The 19,077-nt window shown below is 40.1% G+C and overlaps 1 protein-coding gene across 3 annotated transcripts in view; it reads left to right on the top strand.

The window, feature by feature from the left end:
• The window catches only part of LOC102291202 (cytoplasmic dynein 2 heavy chain 1), a 136,882-nt gene extending 118,536 nt beyond the window's left edge, over nucleotides 1–18,346 (top strand). For 2 of the 3 annotated variants that reach the window (XM_014340241.2, XM_005942797.3), the window contains exons 93-97: nucleotides 2,917–3,006; nucleotides 8,571–8,680; nucleotides 8,795–8,876; nucleotides 9,987–10,103; nucleotides 11,326–18,346. In XM_014340241.2, coding sequence (XP_014195727.1) covers nucleotides 2,917–3,006; nucleotides 8,571–8,680; nucleotides 8,795–8,876; nucleotides 9,987–10,103; nucleotides 11,326–11,487 — 561 coding nt within the window. In that variant the 3' untranslated portion in view covers nucleotides 11,488–18,346. The remainder of the gene's footprint in view (nucleotides 1–2,916; nucleotides 3,007–8,570; nucleotides 8,681–8,794; nucleotides 8,877–9,986; nucleotides 10,104–11,325) is intronic. The other variant, XM_014340242.2, reaches the window with a different exon arrangement.
• Nucleotides 18,347–19,077: the final 731 nt, after the last annotated feature.

Below are 19,077 nucleotides of genomic sequence, written 5' to 3'. Positions count from 1 at the left end.
CTATAATATTTGGTTCTAACATTATATTTAACCTCAGTAATTTAAAGAAACTTTATCGCTGTCCAAGCAGTAAGTAATTACGTATGTACAGCTTCAGTTATTTATGACTATATAAAGCCAAGGTTTCCAGGGGGGCAAACTAAACAGACAATGATATTCTTCCCTCACACCAAAAGTTCAAGGCAGTTGGCTGTCCTCCATGTGCCTGACTGAGGAGTTTTTCTGTCTCACTGTGGCCAGGTTTGGTGCTGAGAAAATCACTGTTTTGGGGGGGGGGGGGGGGGTTGTTTGTTTGTTTTTCTTTTCTTTTTGTTAAAGTTCTTATGTTGCGACTGGGCACTACTACTACTACAAATGTCACTGAAAATTGAACCAAACAGAAGCATTTTTACACAAGCAGAAAATTAAAATATGAGATCAGATATAGCACTGGTAAAATAAAAGCGGGTGCTTCTTAAGGTAAGGCCTTGAATTTGTATTACACATTAAATTTTTTAAATATTGCTGGAAAAAATCCTAATTACATACAGATACACAGTTAAGTGAGCATTTAGTGTCTTTTATAACAAAACAGAATATGAATTAGATTGGAGTCTTTACAGGAAATACTGTTGCATACAATGAGCAGATCACATGGATTAATGCCATTTTGCATTTGGGCTTCTATTATAACCGACTGTTACTAATTAACCCCATTTAAATCAGAGAAGGTTAGAATGAGCTGATGATGCGATTTATGCATTTGAAAAATGCTCCATTTATGGTTGTGATAATGTAAAAGTGTAGCAGACACAGTTCTGAGGGGATCAGCTCTGCTGCCCTTTCTCTCAGCTGTGCAGTAAAAAATAATTACATGATTGGAAAGAACCTAAACTACCTACTTTCTGATGGGGGGCTTGGGTTGTATGAGAGTCATAAGCAGTGCTGCAAGACAGAAAAAGTGTTACCCCTACCTTCATTTGGTAGAAAGAGCATGATTATCAGGACATGGTGACCGATGAGGAAATGGCTTTTTGATTAAAGGTGAAGTAATCTCTGGTATCAGTTAGATTTTCAGTACCACTTGTAGTAATTCGCAGGCCAATACTAATCATCATCATAGTAGCTTGGGTTTGTAACCAAAAAGTAGTTATTCAACATATTATCAACACATACATCGATCAGGCCACTTATCAGACCACTTACAGGTGACGTGATTAAGACAGATTTTCTCTTCATTATGGCACCTGTTAGTGAGCGGGATAAATCTGTCGGGGTGCTTATGCTGACCCATATCCACTGCTGAAAGCCCCAGCAATGGCACATAAGTATCAGAACTAGACCATGGAGAAACGGAAGAAGTTGGCCTGGTCTGATGCATATCATGTGCATGACCCGGGTGTGTGTTCACTGCTCGCTTGGGGAGGAGGCACCAGGATGCAGAAAAAAGGAAAGCCAGCAGAGGCAGTTTGCTGCTTTGGGCAATGTTCTGGTAGGAAATCTTGGCTCCTGCCACCTACCTAAGCATTGTTGCAGACATTGTACACACTTTCATTAACATATCAGGTAATCCCTGATGGCTGTGGCCTCTTTCAGCAGGATAATGTGGCATGCCACAAAGCAAAAATGGATCAGGAATGGTTTGAAGAGCACAACAACAAGTATGAGGTGCAGACTTGGCCTCTGAATTCCCCAGATTTCAATCAATTGAGCATCCAGGATTCAATTGAGTGAAAGGGGTGCCAATACAATATTAGGTAGGTGGTTATGATGTTATGTCTGATTGGTGTATATTGATTGCACTCCTGTATACATTTGGTTTGTGTCTCTGTTTTCTGCCACCCTTATCTTGTTAAAAAATAATAATTAAAACAGCATTTTACACTTATTTGTACCCTACAAATGGCAGTGACTTAACTTAAACCAGCATGTTTTTCCTCCTAAGACACTTCAGTGCAACACACACACATACATACACACACCCATCCCCGCAGCAGGAGAGTGAGTGAGTGAATGGTTGACTTGCAGCTGAGAGACATGCAAAGTCTCTTTTATTTCCATTATGGCTTTCATGCCTAAATACCACCAAATTCTCAATTCTCAGCCGCCTGCTGTGCATGTTTGTGCATGTGTGTGTGCGTCAAATCTTTGATCTCTGTTTAACGGAAACATACACGGCCTAACGTGTTCAGGAGTTAACATTCTTCTCTTGAGAAAGCTTTCCTTTCCCAACCCTGCAAACATTTTACATTTGTCTGTGACTTCCAAATTAAGACATTACAGATATTGCTGCACAGACAAGACTGTCTGTGGATCTGCAACAGTTACTTACATCAGGAGACAGACAAACAGTACTGTTTATGAACACAAGAGTATTTTTCACTTGTAAAGTTTAAGTTAGCATTGTAACAAGTCACAAATATATTCAGTATTTTTACAATATATAAAATAGTGCCTGAGATTTATCTCAGTATCACCCAGCTGTAACTTTTTTGCATGTCATGACAGAAATTGAGGATTGAGGAAATTGAGGGCATGTCACCAGTGACATCACAGAAACTTAAATATAGATTGCATTTTAGCTGGACCACAGTGAGGATGTAGCTGGGCGCAGCGTGCCCTTCAGTGACTTACACATATTGTTAAATTTGTATTTTGAATCGTGTCAAGGCAACTCGACAGGGGCTGATGTTGCTGCAGTCCTCCTGCAGATTAACTGTGGCTTGGCTGCCAGCATGGTTAGGAGAAGGAAATAGAGGCAGGTTCACATAGTGGCAGAGTAAACCTGCAGAGTACCCCTGTTTTGTTTTTGTTTGTTTTGTTTTTTAAAAAACATGGTTTACATCACTCTTTTGCTTATACTCATTTTTGTGATTTTTGCTTTTATTATTGCTTGCATTGACCTTTATTCTCTGTGCTTGTTTCCTCTTGTCTCAGTGTCCTTTAACATGGCAGAATAAATGGGAGGGACCAGAGGAGCCAATGCAGTACCTCAGAGCAGTAGTAACACGGGCCCTCGCCATACAGGTAACACGTGATGGATGGTATAGCAAAAAGACATAATCTGCTGTCTTTCTTTAGGAACCTGCTTTTCACCACAGTCACAAAAAGAATATTTATAAAAAGCAGACAAACATCTATTAACATGCTATGCAATACATGACAAATATAGTGCATTCTTCGTGCGTGGGTTCTCTCCAGATACTCTGGTTTCCTCCCACAGTCCAAAGACATGGAGTTAGTATAATTGAAAACCCTAAATTGCCCTGTGTGAATGTGAGTGCGAATAGTTGTGTGTGTCTATATGTTAGCCCTGTGACAGACTGACGACCTGTACTGGATGTACCCTGCCTCTCGCCCTAAGACAGCTGGAATAGCCTCCAGCACCCCCACAACCCTGAAAAGGATAAAAGGAAGAGAATGGATGGATGGAAAAGTGCAAATGTTTTGAGGCTTAATGCTACAATGGGAAATGGGTGCCGAAATATATGGAAAATCAGTACATAAGTCAAAAAAAAGAGTTGGCACAAAGCTCAGTATTTGTTATGGCCACCTTTATTCTGAAACACAGCCTGAACACCTTTAGGCAGGCTTTCTTGTAATTTCTTTAAGTAGTCTTCTGGAATAGGTCTCCAGGCTTCTTGAAGGATATTCAAAGCTCTTCTTTGGATGTTGGCTTCCTTTTGTTCTCTTCTCTATAAAGATGATTCCACACTGCTTCAATAATGTTCAAGTCGGTATTCTGGGAATGCCAGTCCATGACTGATAGTGTTCTACTGTGTGTTTCTACTCTCCAGGTATGTTTTTACTACACTGGCAGTGTGTTTGGGATCATTATCATGCTTGAAAATTTAAACTGTTGCCAATCAGACGCTTTCCAGATAGTATTGCATGGTGGTTCATTATCTGATAGTACTTTGCAGTGTTGAAAAATTACATAAAATTTTGGCAAGATCCCAAACCCCACTGGCTGAAATACAGCCACATGTCAGAGCTTCAATCATGTATTATAAATGGCTATATACACTCGCTGTTGTCCAAATTTCTAATTTGGATCCATTACTCCAAAAGACCTATTGGCACTGATTTTCAGTCCAGTAATTTAGCATACCTAAGCATTTTCTCCCTGTTTCCCTTCCTCAAGAATGGCTCCTTGATAGCTCCCCTTCCACAGAGAGCAATTCTGATGAGGCTTCAGTAGATGGATCAACTGAAGGGTCAGATGAAATAGAGGACTGTGACAGTCCTGTACTCTACTTACCCAGTTCGCTCAGGCTTTTTAACGAAACTCTATACACCGTTCCGAGATATGGCACGTTTTTGGCTAATTGTTCTTTTGGAATCACCTTGTTCGTGCAAATATATGTGTTGTCTTTTCCACTTTTGTAAATAATGTGTTGGTTCTTTGCACAGGTTTATCTCTTAATGTTAGGTGTAATTTTCTACACATGAATGAATAATAGGTCAGTGTTTAAGTGGCTTGACAACCAAAAAGAAACCCAAACATTTCCCTGAAAATGGTCAGGCACAAGGACTGCAGTGAAACTGAGCGTAAAAGCAGCCAATGCCCAAAGAAAAACACTGAAAGACCTTCAAAAAAATGTGAAGAACTATTGCTTGAGATCACTTTGAAAAATGAAAAGAAATTGTGGCTCCATAGAAGCAAAAGAAAAAGGCTTTGCACCTTAGTGTGTAACAGTTGTTATCATTTAGTTTTTATTATTTCTTCACGGGCTGAAATTCACAAGAGCGCACTACTATAAGAGCACCTTTGTCCTCAACAACACATGGTATTTTCTGATGGCCTAAGTTAAAAATTGAGATGGCCTTGAGAATCCTCTGTAGTGCTGCTCTCAACAGAAGGAGACTTAAGAAGTATAAGAGTTTTCTAATCAGCCTTTGAGGGATCCATTTAAATTCATCATGCATTTATCCTACCCAGAGCTTTGTCATTCAGCAGTGATGAATATTAACAGATTTCTTTTCTAAAAATTTTAATTCCAAAGGATTTAAAGAGAACCTCGCATTTCAGAGATCATAAAATATGAAGTGGAATTCCACTTTTTATAAACGGATCTCAAAACAACAAGAGGCCTTTAAGCTGAATTTTACGTTATGACATACAGGGTGGTCTAGGCAATGTGTTTATTAAAACGCTGCCAGAAAATTTCTTGTTGTTTTCAATAGGGGTACATAAATAAAAGGGGATTATTCTATAAAAGCAGGAGGTTCTGGGAAGTGTCAGCCTTAGGTTGGTTCCAGGAAATAAGGGTTCTGGCGAAAATTCCTCTCTATCTCCGCTCAACTGTGTCTGACTGTACTTCAATATGTTCTGGCAGACTAGAATGCACACATACACCCTCACGTTCAGAAATTATTTCTGTGTGGATGCATTTCATTATCTGCGTGGGCGAGCCTCCCTGCCTCTGTCTGTCTGCTGGCCTGCCTGTCTACCCATCTGTTTGCGTGTATGTCTGCCTGATACTCGATTTTTGTTTTTTCTCTTTTTTTTGCCCTGTCTTCTAGCCTCCCTGTCTACCTACACTCCATCTGTCTTAGTATGTGTCTGTCTAGAGGCTGCGCTGTCCTTAACTGTCTGTTTCTGCCCATCAGCACTGAGTGATATCTCTGTTTGCAGCATGTCTGTATTCTATTAGCTAATCAGCGCAATAAAGGCGGACTCTTCCAGAGCTGCAGCTGTGTGGAGCTGCTGAAGAATAAAAAGCCAACAGCACAGCAGTGCACCCAGACGAACAGGACGACCTTGACAGCACTCAAATGCTTGCACACATACAGTATATACACACAAATAGCATGAGCAACATCAGCACAACTCAGTTCGCTTTATTATTAATGCACCCAAATCTTTCTTGGTGCATGCCTCGCTTTGATTATATGTGCCCACATGCGCCCAGTTGCAAGTGTGTACTTGTGTGTATGTGAAGCTAGGATTTATGCACATTTCTTCTTGACATAAAGCTCATCTCAGTTTATCTCTAAAGCCAGTGCAGACTGATTCTGTGGTAAAAGTGAATCTATTAATAAAAGAGATTGGATCTCTATTGGACAGATAAAATGTTTGCTCATTCTGCCTCCATTTGTCAGCATTTTTCTTCAGTTGACATTAAATCTTAGAGCTGAAGCCAATCGGGCTTAAATAATCTTTTGTATTTATAAAGTTTAAAAGCACAGTGAAATCAGTTGTGCTCTGCAACATTTACCAGTAATAAAGTATTTTTGTTTGCCACACAATTTAATAATTTTTTTTTTTATCCCTTTTTGTTGTGACACAATAGATGGCCGACATCTAATCAAAGCAGATGTTGCTGAATATAGCAGACTGCATCAACATATTGGACGGGGCTAACAAAGCTCCAAGTCCATCTGTGCAGAGTTACACAAAGAATTATGTTTAACATCAGTTTGTCTGGGTTAAGCATTTATTTTATTTTACTGTTTTTGCACAAAACCCAAGAATCTGGGAGTGTTTCCAGGATTATTTTTAAAGTTGGGGTGGCAAATCTTAATACTTGATTATAAATACAGTTAAGAAATTGCTGTAGAAAATATTCTGCATGGTTTTTGGTCTCATGCGCAGACCTTGTACAGATATAGTTTGGGAAAAGCAGCACCACACGTTGTTTTGTATTTAATTACTCTCTTACAAAGTGCTGAAACACATACTCATTACTTAAAAGAGAAAGATAGAAATAGAAATGGCGTTACATAGAAATACCTTAATCAAGTACATTAAAACTGTACCTCAGAATAGTGCTTCAGTAAATGTACACCACTAACCCTGTCCACGCGCTCATAAAATGGCGTTGGGCTTTGCAAGGTTTGTGGGCGTGCGTCTGTATGTGTATTATGTTCCCATTAGTGCATAATTGGTGTTCCAGTTTTATCAGCTTGTTGATGCGGTGATAAAAAGGTGAGGCATTAAATGGTCTATTAGCCACATTAGGCTGTGCATTTTATTCTCTCCTTTGTAACCCTTTGGCTTCACTTCACAAATACACAATAACTGAGACAAAAATTACTCTGTCCAATTTAGGAACCATTCCACTGAAAGACACATGCTGGGTCCATGTGTTTTTGGACTGTGACATTATTTATTATTTTAGCTGTTCACCAAAATGTGGTCAAGTTACAGTTACATGATGAATATGACTTTGAATCTCAACCTTTCACCTTTTATTTAAAGGTTTGAATAAAAATATTAGCTGAAATGTTTTTCTGAACAGTTCGGTGTTTTTAGAGGTTCAATATGTAATTGGACAAATCAACATATTAATAAATACTTTGTAAAAATCCTTTTCTTTAAATGATCCCCTGAAGTGTGGCACTCGTGGCCCTCCCCAAATGATGGTTTTCCTGCTGTGTGTGTGTGTTTTTGGCCATTACTGCTGCTCCATTCAGTTGTTGTTGATCGACTCAGACCAGGTGATTAACTGTGCAGAATATTCCGCTAATTTACTTCTCAAAACCTGATGGATTGCAACTATTTGCCCCCTTCCTGATTTCTTCGTTTTCTTTTGTTTTTTTTTGTTTTTTTCATATTTGTCACATTCACCTGTTTCAGATCATCACAACAAGCTTTAATTTTAGAGAAAGATGACCCAAACAAATATAAAATGCAGTTTTTAAATGAACAAAGTCCTACGCTGTGTTTATGGAAAAGTCTAATATGTTCTTTCTGTTTTGAGGCTGGTGACTGGTTTGCATCTTGTAATGAATATGCTTCTCTTTATGGTAGACCTGGATAATGATATGTCCCCTCCTGGAGACTGTCCTTCCACTCGGCTGAATGTTCTAAAGGGTTTTTTTCATAGGAAAGGACCCTGTGGTCATCTGGCACTGTTATCTTCAGTGGATGTCTAAACCTTTTTATGTTGCGGTGCTCACCGGTGTGTCCCAAATGCACTCAATTCTTGATCTGACCACTCCTAAAGTCCCTGCTACCTCTCTGTTGGATTTGTTTAGTGTATGTAGCCTGAGGACGGCCTGTTCCTCCTGCAGTGAGTGCTCCTTTGACAGCATATTTTGGATTAACCCAAACAGCTTCCACTCTTCAGCTTATATCCGGACCTCTGACCTACCTAATTTATGAAAAAAATGTAGCCCACACTTGGCCATAAAACAGCTTTATAATTATGTATCCAATTACATCTGAGCCTCTGTTTATAAAGACACCTACTGTGGTTCATGCACTTTTTGTTTGTGTTTGGTTTTTTTGTTCAACCCCTCCAATTAAAGCTGTGCTACACTTTAAGCCCATAGTCATTATTTAACTGAAACTAGAATAAGCTCTGGTACACACAAAAAAAAACCCCAAAAGCACATGGATCTAACTGTATGTTTTATTTTATGAGAAGCACAAGCATGTAACGTAAACACGTTTTTTAGAATTCAAATCTGTGTCGTATTTCCATGTGACATAAAACTGTGTGATGCCTTTGTGTAACAGATTTTATGCCTGCATTATGTGTTAGCTTTGAGTCTTTATTTGTAATTTGCAAAGTATTTGGCTCATTAATCTTTGCGTCTACACATCTCTCTGTTTCTGTTTCTCTGTCTTTCTTTTCATATAGAGTTGGGTGGAACGTGCAAATAGACAGGCACTCCTGTCAGACATCCTAGATCTATCTGAGCTATTTCACCCTGATACCTTTCTTAATGCTTTGAGACAGGAAACTGCCAGGTAACACACACACACACACACACACACACACACACACTGGACACCTTCATAGGGGATTGAATAAGTGTATATATCAATGTTAAAAATACATATATTCATTTTGCTTTTTTTAAGGACCATGTCCTGTTCTATGGATAGTTTGGTGTTTGTTTCGTCATGGAGGAGTTCAATTGCACAAGCAAAACTACAAGTAAAGGTAAAGCCAGTCATCTACTGCTCATGCATGCAAACATCAGATCCTCACCTCCATCTACAGAAGAATACAAGTGCTATAACCAAGGTACACTGGCTGAGTGATAATTATTGGAGGAGAAGACAGCAAGAATAGATACAGATGCAGATAAGGAGGCAGGAGTTACAAGACTGAAGAAAAAGGAGAGACTGGGGGTAAAAGAAAAGCAAAGAATTAGCCATTGTGCCAGAACTCAACTCTTTAAGAAGGGTACGTTACTCAGAATTATGCCTGATTTTGGGACATGGGGATCACTCAGCTAACCCAAACTGCACTTTTGGAAATGTGCAAAGATCCCCCTGGTGTGAATAAAGCCTTTATTAGGGACAAGGCCGCTGCTGACAGCAGCCAGCTCAGGTCTCTGGTGCGTTTTGGATATATTGTGTAATTCTAGTCCTTTCTGACCAAACAGAACTGTGCAGCACTCCTCTCAGTCATCAGTTATTCATTTTATGCTCTGATTTAAGGGTGATATGACTGTCTTTAATATAATACTTTGAGGCAATACTTCTATTGCTCTCATGCCAATAAAAATTGGCACAGTTTGACATGCGCTTAGTTAAAATACACAAAGAGAGAAGGAAAGGGTGTTGGTGCTGACAAAGAGGCTGCAGCTGCAGGGAGGGAAGGGGAAAACACTCAGACGTCTGACAGAGAAAGTGAAAGGATATAATTGTTGTGAAGCAATGAGCTCTCTCTCTCACACACACACACACACACACACACACACACACACACACACACACACACACACAGAAACATTTTCTGGATTTGTGTCTTGCTCTCACTCTCTGGGTTTTTCTTTCCCAGATTATGGTGATATAGTACTTGTATGTGTGTGTCTGATTTGACGCCAGAGTTCCCTTTATTGTCTGTCCTACTGTGGAAAATCCCTGAGTCACTAGACTGACTTCACTTGATGTCTCTTTCATGTAGTATGTAGCATGCTAGTTAATCTGGGAAGGGCTCCCACCAGTGTTCAGCGTTTAAGTCACAGAGTAGCTGTTTTCCCGTTGTTCCATTTTCGCGTGTCTGTTTCTCTTGTTCATCTTATCATTTGCATTTTCTTTGTAGATTGGAGGTCTCCAGTTGGAGGGTTGCAGTTTTGATGGTGTCCATCTTTGTGAGAACCAGCATGATTCTCCCAGCGTGTCAGCTGTCCCTACGTGCTACATGGCCTGGGTTCCACAGGTATGCATGTGTTCTTAAAAGAGAGAACCACACTGTGCAGCACCTGACAGTAATCATCTTAAATGTTTTTGACAGGAGTGCCTGTTTAAATACTAATTTAAAAAGTAATGAAGAGACGAGAGGATCGTCTTTCAACTGCGTTAGAACATTTTTCAGTGTTGATGTTGCATAGTTTGTCCAACAGAGGGCGCTATACAGCTTCAGTGTTGACATTGAGACATGTTTATTTTTAACTTGGATTGTTAATTATTTTAGTAACAATTCATAAATAACATATGAAATAAATAACATTTGACTGTTTGCCATATTTGTAAAAGACCGAATATTAGTATTGGTCTTAAAAATCTTCTGTCAGTCCCTAAAAAGAATTAGTGGTCATCGTCGGCCTCTCTGGCTTTTTATTAGCACTATTCATGTGCAACATGTCTTTATGGTCAGTTTTTAAAACCCTTCCACGTAACTACAGCCCACAGACTCTTGGTTTGCCGGACACCAAATATATGAGTGCTCCAGAAAAGAATCGCTCTGACTAAAATTTCAGTGTGGACGTCAAGCTTAGGTTTAGGAATTGTTCATAGCGAGTCATCCAAACCATGCAGCAGCATATTAATGTCTAAACTCATGTTGTAGATGGATCGTCTCAGGTCTTCTCTTGCTGAAGTTGGGTCAGTTTTTGGTGTCTTCTTCTTACCATGTGATTGCATTTGTCTCTGCCTATCGGGGACCTGCACATGAACGTTTATTGAGGGGAAAAAAGTTAATCCTCATCCTCCTTCTTTGCTGGGCTAAGAAATGGCTAATGATGTCAGACTTAAGAGGTTGACTGGGCTCTACAGGCTGGTCTTGAGACCTTTCGACTGGTTGGCGAGTAGTTGCTGTGAGATTGGTTGCAAAGAGGCTACACTGAAATGCAATTGCTTTGATCTCTCTTTGCGACTGATTTAACCTAGAGGCAGCCAGCAAGTTCCAGCAACCACTCGCCAACTGGTCTAGGAATTCACATTTTCCCTAGTGACCAGAGTTTGCCAGGTCTTCACTGACCAATGACTGAAGTTTTATATGTTTTATCTAATCAGTTACATTGCAGTGGCAGAAAGTTGTCATTTATTTGTTATCACGTTCGTGAGATATGTCAATTTTTAATCATTTAGCATGAAACTCTGTGACTATACAGTATTTGTGCATACTTACGCTCATACACTAAATTTCTACTTCATCCTAGAACTCTGTTGCTGCCTGCACTGCAGCAGAGGAGAGTATCTGTCTGCCTCTCTATACCAGCTCTGAGAGGGTGAAGGTGGTCACGCACATCTCTCTGCCCTGTGGAGCGAACCCCAACCAGTGGATACAGTGTGGAGCTGCTCTTTTTCTCAAACAGCAGTAAGAGGACGGGATCTGGTTGTGGCGAGAATCACAGAGAGAAAAAGGATTTTCTGTGCTCAGTATCTGACCAGGGCAACAAATAAACCAGATGGATTGTTAGCACTCTGATATGTCAGGGTAATTTTTCAGTGACGCGCATTAGCTCATAGACCAAACCTTTTAAAACACATTTGCTTTATATCATATCATTTGTATAACAGAGTACAAGGGAAAGGACCAGAGTGAAGGAAAACAGGACCAAAGAATAACTGATGCTTTCTCGGGTTGTGCTACGACACTAAAACTGAATAAAAAGCTAAAAGACAAACAGCGGTGATACTGTTAATAAACTATACATGCATTATTATTTGGATCCCAAGAAACACTACTACACTAAAACTGTCAGTAAGTCTTGCTACTTCCAGTCTCACAAGAAAATTGTGTTTATTACATATTAAAAAATGTTTTTTGCATAGGCATTGTATTCCCTGCTGTACTTTTGGACGTATTTATTCAAAATAAAGGTAAAATAAAAACCATCTTTCCTGCCTTCAATAGAATAACATTGCTAAAGTACTAAAAGAGATGTGTGTGTTTGTGCGTGGTGTTTCAGAATGGCGCTGACCCTCCATCACATACTATTAGTAGTCAGAACTGTTTGACAGTGAACTGTACAGATCTCAGTTCACTGTGTTCTGCCTCTCCCACAGCTCTGCTGAAAGGGGCTTTACAGACATGATGCACTTCAGTGTCAGTTCTCTTTCTGTAACGCAAATACACACACATGCACAAGTTAGTCCCTAACCTCTGTGTGATTGGTTCTGAGTTGAGGTTGAACGGAGTCAGTGAAGCTGTGATGGATGGACGCTGAGCTGCAAGTGTGGGCGTGCGATTTGGAAGGTGTGTATGGGCGCTTGTGTATGAATCCAATCATAAGCATCAAGCTTGATTGATGGCTTAATTAAGATTCCCCCCTCCCCCACTCACTTTTTCAATTTTTCTCATGCCTTTGCGCAAATGTCTGTTAATGTCAGTGTATGAAAGTGTGATCACATCTGTGTATGTGTGTGAGGAGACGGAGAGGAGAGTTGAAATTAGGGAGGAGCGGGTATTGTGTGTGCACTGCAGTGTGACAAAATGGGAGTGAAATGGAACAGCAGGTTTAAAAAAGAGAGAGGATTGGATTTCAGCGAAACATGGCCCTCTGGGTCAGAGAGGGAGAGCGAGCGAGCGAGAGACAGACAGAAGGATGGAGGCAGAGGAGGAGAGAGGGAGGTGATGATGCAGGGACGGGAAAGAGCGAGAAAAGGGCCGTAAAACTTGGGCGAGAAAATTGAAGAGAAACAGGAAAATGAGTGTCGCAAAGGTGACAGGGTTTGGGAGGACAGGTTAAAGGGAAAGATGGATGGAGGGAGTGAGGACAAGTAGTGAGTGAGTTATGGGGAATCAACTGGGGAGGGAGAAAGTGAAACACAGGGAGCTTATAGAAAGGTTTATACCTGCTACGGTACTGGAAACACTGCCAGTTTGTCCTGTATTTCCTTAACAGCATAAAGATCTTTAATGTTTTCATTAGATTGCACTGTAACAAGTCAAAATGGGAATCTAAAGGCTGATTATTTTCTCTCTGCTCAAAAATGAGACATTGTTGAAATTGGATTCAAAACAGTGAGCGCTGTTTCGCAACTCTTCCTCGCGTTTTGATGACTTCTAATCCTGTAGGCAGCGGTGGAAAATTAACATCAGCATTGCAGCAGAGGGGGGAGAAAAAAAAGGCTTTTGCCAAGGGCTTGTTTCCAAGGTAATGTGTTTACAGAGTTTTGTCTTTATCTCAAATTAGCATTCCAGGTTTGAGAAACGATTGTGATAAAACTCCTGCTGCGACGGTGTTCAGCAGCTGCCTTTGCAGGTTGTTTGTTTGGAGTTCTGATCACAAACCCACACGACATGAGTAATCCGGTGAAACGTCAGAGCAATGATGTAAACGCGGCACGCTGCAGATTCCTGCGATAGACAGATTTCTGATTTACCTCAGCAAAGCATTGTAATCCATTTTTAAACCGCCACGTTTAGTGTGCGCATAGCATTCAAAAAACTCCCACTTTTCAATAATAATAAAAAAATCTTGGCCTTTTCTTTGCCTTTGTCTTGACCCGCCCTCCATTCTTCCCGAGCTTCCTCCATGACGTCCACAAGTGTTTGGGGATTTTCTGTGTTGTTTAAGCAACAATACAATAATGCTTATGTAAACCGTGCATATGTGAGACACAAACATTTTGTTTTCTGTCTGATAATGTCTCTAACACTTGTGGGGGGCTTTTTCGTCCAAATAAACATGAGGAAATAAACAGGAATGAACAGGACCTTGTCATTTGTTTTCCTATACTGTAAAATATACAATCAGGCCTCCTCAGATTGGAGTCAGGTTTGGTCTACGTTTAGTCTTCCTTTCACGGCGTGTCGAATGGTATTTTAACTTTTGGCATTCAGCATGCTAACCAGGCCAACATGTGTTGGCTCGCCATAAAACAAGGCTGATAAAATATCTGCTTCCCAGATTTTAAAATGTTAGAGACACTCCCATATTGGGCACTTGCCATATTTTAATAAGCAGTACAGGACTGGAACCTTCATGGGCTTCACAATTTGATTCAGAAGTCTCACTGCGCTGTTTTCCCAGTAAACAACAACAGAAACGCTTCAGTGTGTCCAAACTCAACAGAGAGTTTTCTTCAGGGGTGGGAAGTGAGAGGAAGAAGCCAACACAGTCAAGCAGGATGGAAACATGCAGAAAATACACTGCAGGAGAGCAAAATGGAGGAGGTGTAGAGAGAGATGCGAACACTACTGGCAAGGAGGCAAGAGAGGAAAAGTGGGATCTACCTGGCAGTGAGCAAGTTCGATTGACCCAAAGGCAACAGCAGCTGAAAAATATTGTACCAAGACATGTCTGCTTAATGCACGCTCTGCAGCTGTACATATAGTGTCTGTTTATCTTTAAGCAATATTAAAGTTCCTGGTGATATGAAAAGACCACTTAATACTGTCATATTTAATGCTTTGTACTATTTTATCATAGTGTCAGATCCACTGGTTTCAGACTGGGTCTGCCACACCCCTCATCACAAATACTGCCAGTTGTTACCTGTTAATTGTCCGTTATCTGTTCAATTCCAGTGTTAGTGACTGAGGAGCCAAAGATAGTGGTTTTTGATTGATTATGTAGGATATTGAGTTTTTGTTATTAAATAGTGTGTCAGGTTGTATTTTATTATTTTGGCCCTGGAGAGCTCGACACTTCCTTTTTTATCCCTCAGCATAAACATGCCGACTGGGGTGTTGTCACCATGCCGGCGGGCGGGCAGACGGGGTGGACAGTCAAGTTTGTGGAAGTGGTAACTCGAGAACGAGGCGATTAGGATTTTGAAATTGATACCATGGATTCATCTGCTAAACATCTTGGACCAGTTAGAATCTCAGTGACCTCGACCTCAAGGTGAAGGTCAAAGGTCAAGTTTTCTTGAGCATCTGTTGGGTGTTCAGACCTGCCCTTCTGCAGACCTCTAAAAGTTATCAAACCTATCTGACATTAACTGGCCAAGAAACAGCTTGTACATCCATTGTCCCATTCATTTTGAACTTCTAAAAAAGGGGGACTGTAGATTCAAATGTCTGTAATTCTTCAACAATTCATGCAAAAAAAAAAACCCCAAAAAAACCCAGAGCAAACAAACTTCTAAAACCCTTTGAATTAAAGCGGAAAGTCTGCACTTTAGTCTGCCCCATATTGATTGTTTGATTTACAATCCACTATGGTGGTGTTACAGAGGCTAAACTACAAAGGTTGTGTCTTTGTCCCACACATTATGAAGAGCACTACTTACCTCATGCTAGCTTCCTCTCGTAATGGGCCTTTCCTTGCCACAGCGCTGCCATCCAAGATGAGAGTACAAGATATAATGAGACAATGTATTAGTGGTCAGCTGCTGCTTTAGCCAAGATGATCATTTCATTCCTCTCCTAATAACAACATAGGATCCCCAGAGCCCATTAAAATAATTGCAAGGGACCCACTGCGAAAAGGTTTAAGGCCTAAGTGATCTTAAATATATCTTATATATCCTATATATATATATGTGTAAAAGAAGCTCTGGCCTCGCACCTTGAGAACAAATACAGTGTAATCATAGGAGGGAAAAAAAGTTCAGTATTGTAGCTAATGTAATTTCCTTTGATAATGTGCAGAGCCATTTGATTTCTGGAGCGACTGCACAGAACATGAAACAAACGTTTTCAAAGAGACATTTTCCTTTTTACATTTGTTTTTTATGTGCATAAAATAGTAATGAAAATTGTTCACTGTTCAGTTTTCTATATACATTTTGAGTGGTGACCGCAGGCTGATGGTTTTCATGATTACATGCTGATGAAGGGCACGAGATGCAGTTTTAACTACTGCCAGATATCCCTGTCCCTGTCTGAAGTCCTTTAAAATCAGTCTGTTGGCCTGTGCACGATATTACATTTAAAATATCTATAGAAAAACATGTTTTCCTCTCATGTGAGTGTCACATATGTAAAACTGTGCCTGTGTACAAACCTCTGGGAACCAGTATGAGACAGCCTAGTACAGAAAAGTTGACGGCAGCAGTTTTTTACAGTGAAAGCCTTCAGGATGTGACATGAAGCGATCTTGTTTGTTCATTGCAAAGAGTGCAGTCTCTCTTCAGTTGCCTCACAACACGTATTTTGTGTTGTGCTCCAAATGATTTCATCCTTTTTGTTTTGTTCCTGTGCAAACGTGTGAGTGAGAATGTGGGAGTATGCATATGTTCTCCTCAGTATACTGTACGATGGTTTGTGAGTTCAAGTGTGTGCATGCGTGTGTGTGTTCTAGTGTGTCCTTTCCCTGGAGAGATATCCTGCCTCCAGCATAGTCAGAGGGGCTGACAGATGACCACAAGGTCACTCATCTCCTCAATCTGTGACCCTCTCAGGAGGCACAAACACCCATAAGAGGGATTTCATTCCCCTTTTTTTCCTCTTTTTGCTTTGAATCGCTTCTATTCCTCGCTCCTCTCCTCTTCTGCTGCCTTCAGTCTCAACTTTACTTTGTTCTCTTGTCATTTGCACTTATCTTTTCCTCCTTCACACCTCTTATTCTCCCCTCTGCGGTATCACCTTTTCCCTTTTTTTTTGCCTCACCTTCTGAGTTTTTTTTCTTTACAATTTCTAATTTTGCACTCCCTTCTTACCTTGTTGCCCCTTTCTCACTCGAATTAATGACCTCTGTGCAAACTATTGAGATTATTGTATTAACTAGGTTCCTTTGAAGACCTCATGCAATCTCTGATACAATATTTGAGACCTACTGTGTGGTTGAACTGGCTCAGATCAAAAGATTTCTTTTTTTTTTAGGTCATGTTTTGTATGAGACTTTGTTACCTGTGCCAGGGAGATGGGGTTAAAATTTAGTGTTTTAAACTAGCTTGAAAAAATGAGATATTTTAAAGTAAAGTATGTGAGTATGAGTTTGTGTAACTGTAAATCATAAATGAACTACTGTCCTCTGATGTTTTATGTGAGATCTTGCCAAAACTAAAAGCCAGCTCATGCAAAAATACTGACAGCTGTGGACTTGAACTCAGACCAGTCAGGTTGCTAATTTTTATACATATGAAGTGCACATATATGCATGTATGCTAGAAAAAATAACATGAGGAAAAATTGCTTTCTCAGTTGTACAGTTTGTGCATTGCAGACAATCCACATGATCAAAGGTTTTGAGCTACATGCACAAGTCCACAGAGGGGACGGGAACCAAGAAGCGACCTGCAATCACTCTGTGGTTCGTATTAATAATGTGAGCAGCATAGATTATTGATTAACTCTTCAGGAAGGAAATCATCATTTTGAGTCTGCTCTGTCATAAAATGTACATAGAAAATACTCAATACTTGTGAAAAAATAAAAAGAATGACATGAAAAACATTTACTCTGCTCTCGGCTTCAGTGTAAACAATGTGATGTCTCACACTGACTGCAGTTTGGACCCATGAACGATTTCTGCCCTCTGTTAATACTGGGGAAATTTCAGACGCCCACTGCTTTGGTTCGTTTTACTCTCTGTGAATAACTCAAGGGATTTAAACTTAAATGATTTGATTTGGGGAAGTATCGCTGTGTGATCAGTAAGCAGCACTGTGGACTGCATCCTGATTTCTAGGCAGCACAGAAAACTTTCAGAAACTCTGGCAGTGGTAGCTCAGCCCTCACCCAACCTCACCCCAAGGTGTCTATGGCACATTTTAACTCTGATGCACTCTGATGCATCCATTCACTCAATTTTTCCCTACTAATTCAATTGAGGGTCACCAATTAAGGGGCTGGAGCCTATCCCAGAGGTCCTGGGGTGTGGGGTGGGGTGTAGTCAGTCTGCAGCAGGGTCAGCACAGAGACAGCACAGTTTTTTGAGCAGAGGTTGTTTCTTTTTCTAATGGAATTTGTTCTGAATCACAATTGTTTTTATGTTATTTAAGGTTTTCTTATTTAGTTTTGCTCCATTTTGTGTACAATGCTTTTTGACCACTTTTTGTAAAAGGTACTTTAAAAATAAACCTTACTTTCTTACTTACCTAGCCACTGTGGTGAGAATCCAGATTACACACAGGTGCAGGCAGAACATGCAAACTCCACACGGGAGGGTCCAAGGATTCAAACACAAAACCTTTTGGTTAGCAACACTGGTAACAACCACACCACTGTGCAGTATATTACTGTGATCCAAACAATTTAAAATAAGGATACTTCGAGGGGCGTTCTGCTCCAGAAATATTTTTTTTTCTATGAGGTATTGGCTCTATTTGACAGTCCTTTAAAAGCTTAGCTTCTATATCAGACTTAGCTTACTTATATAGGTATAAGTCATAGCTTAGTTTGGTCTTATCTAAGGAAGCCTGCTAAGATAAATTACTTTACCTTACCCAGAAAATCCTTTATCAATTTTTTTAAAAGTATCTTGTGGTTTCCTTCGATCAGTGTTTTAAAATGTTGCCAGAGCCAGTTCCTCTTACAAAATAGAAAAAAGTCACATTCGTTTTCCAAATAGCTTTCAGAGCAAATGTCCAACTATCTTCTGTTCTGACGGCTATTTGCACAGGAGCTTAAAAATATGGGTTGGAGGTTTTTGCACTTTGCCCAGCATCTGTCTAAAGTCAGCTACAGTGGGCTATGTAGTGGTCATTATGGCCAAAATTATTGTGGTTGTAAAGACATTTTTATGAAATGCATGTACTCAATAGATGACCCAGGCTGTTGCTAAGAGCACTTAGCACCAGGGTATTATTTTGTACCTATTCAAAACAACAAAAGTTAATGTACGCCAGCACGACTTCCTGCTATAAATTCTCTTTATGCGTTGTATAGAATTGATATGAAATTAATTCATGCTAATCACAAGCTGCAGTTTCAGTGTAAATGTGTTTGATGTATATCACATGAAACAAACTCGCTGAGAACTTTCAGCTGAAGTGCTGTTGCCAGCATAATAGAGATGGAGTCCATTAGGGTATATAATGGTGTAATAACCTCTCAGAGGAGTGTGAAGTCACAT

Source organism: Haplochromis burtoni, unplaced genomic scaffold, assembly GCF_018398535.1.
Source record: "Haplochromis burtoni strain Fernald_Lab_line unplaced genomic scaffold, NCSU_Asbu1 Contig_346, whole genome shotgun sequence".
NCBI lineage: Eukaryota > Metazoa > Chordata > Actinopteri > Cichliformes > Cichlidae > Haplochromis > Haplochromis burtoni.
Note: the sequence above shows the minus strand (reverse complement) of the source record. Positions and strands in the feature narration are given on the sequence as shown.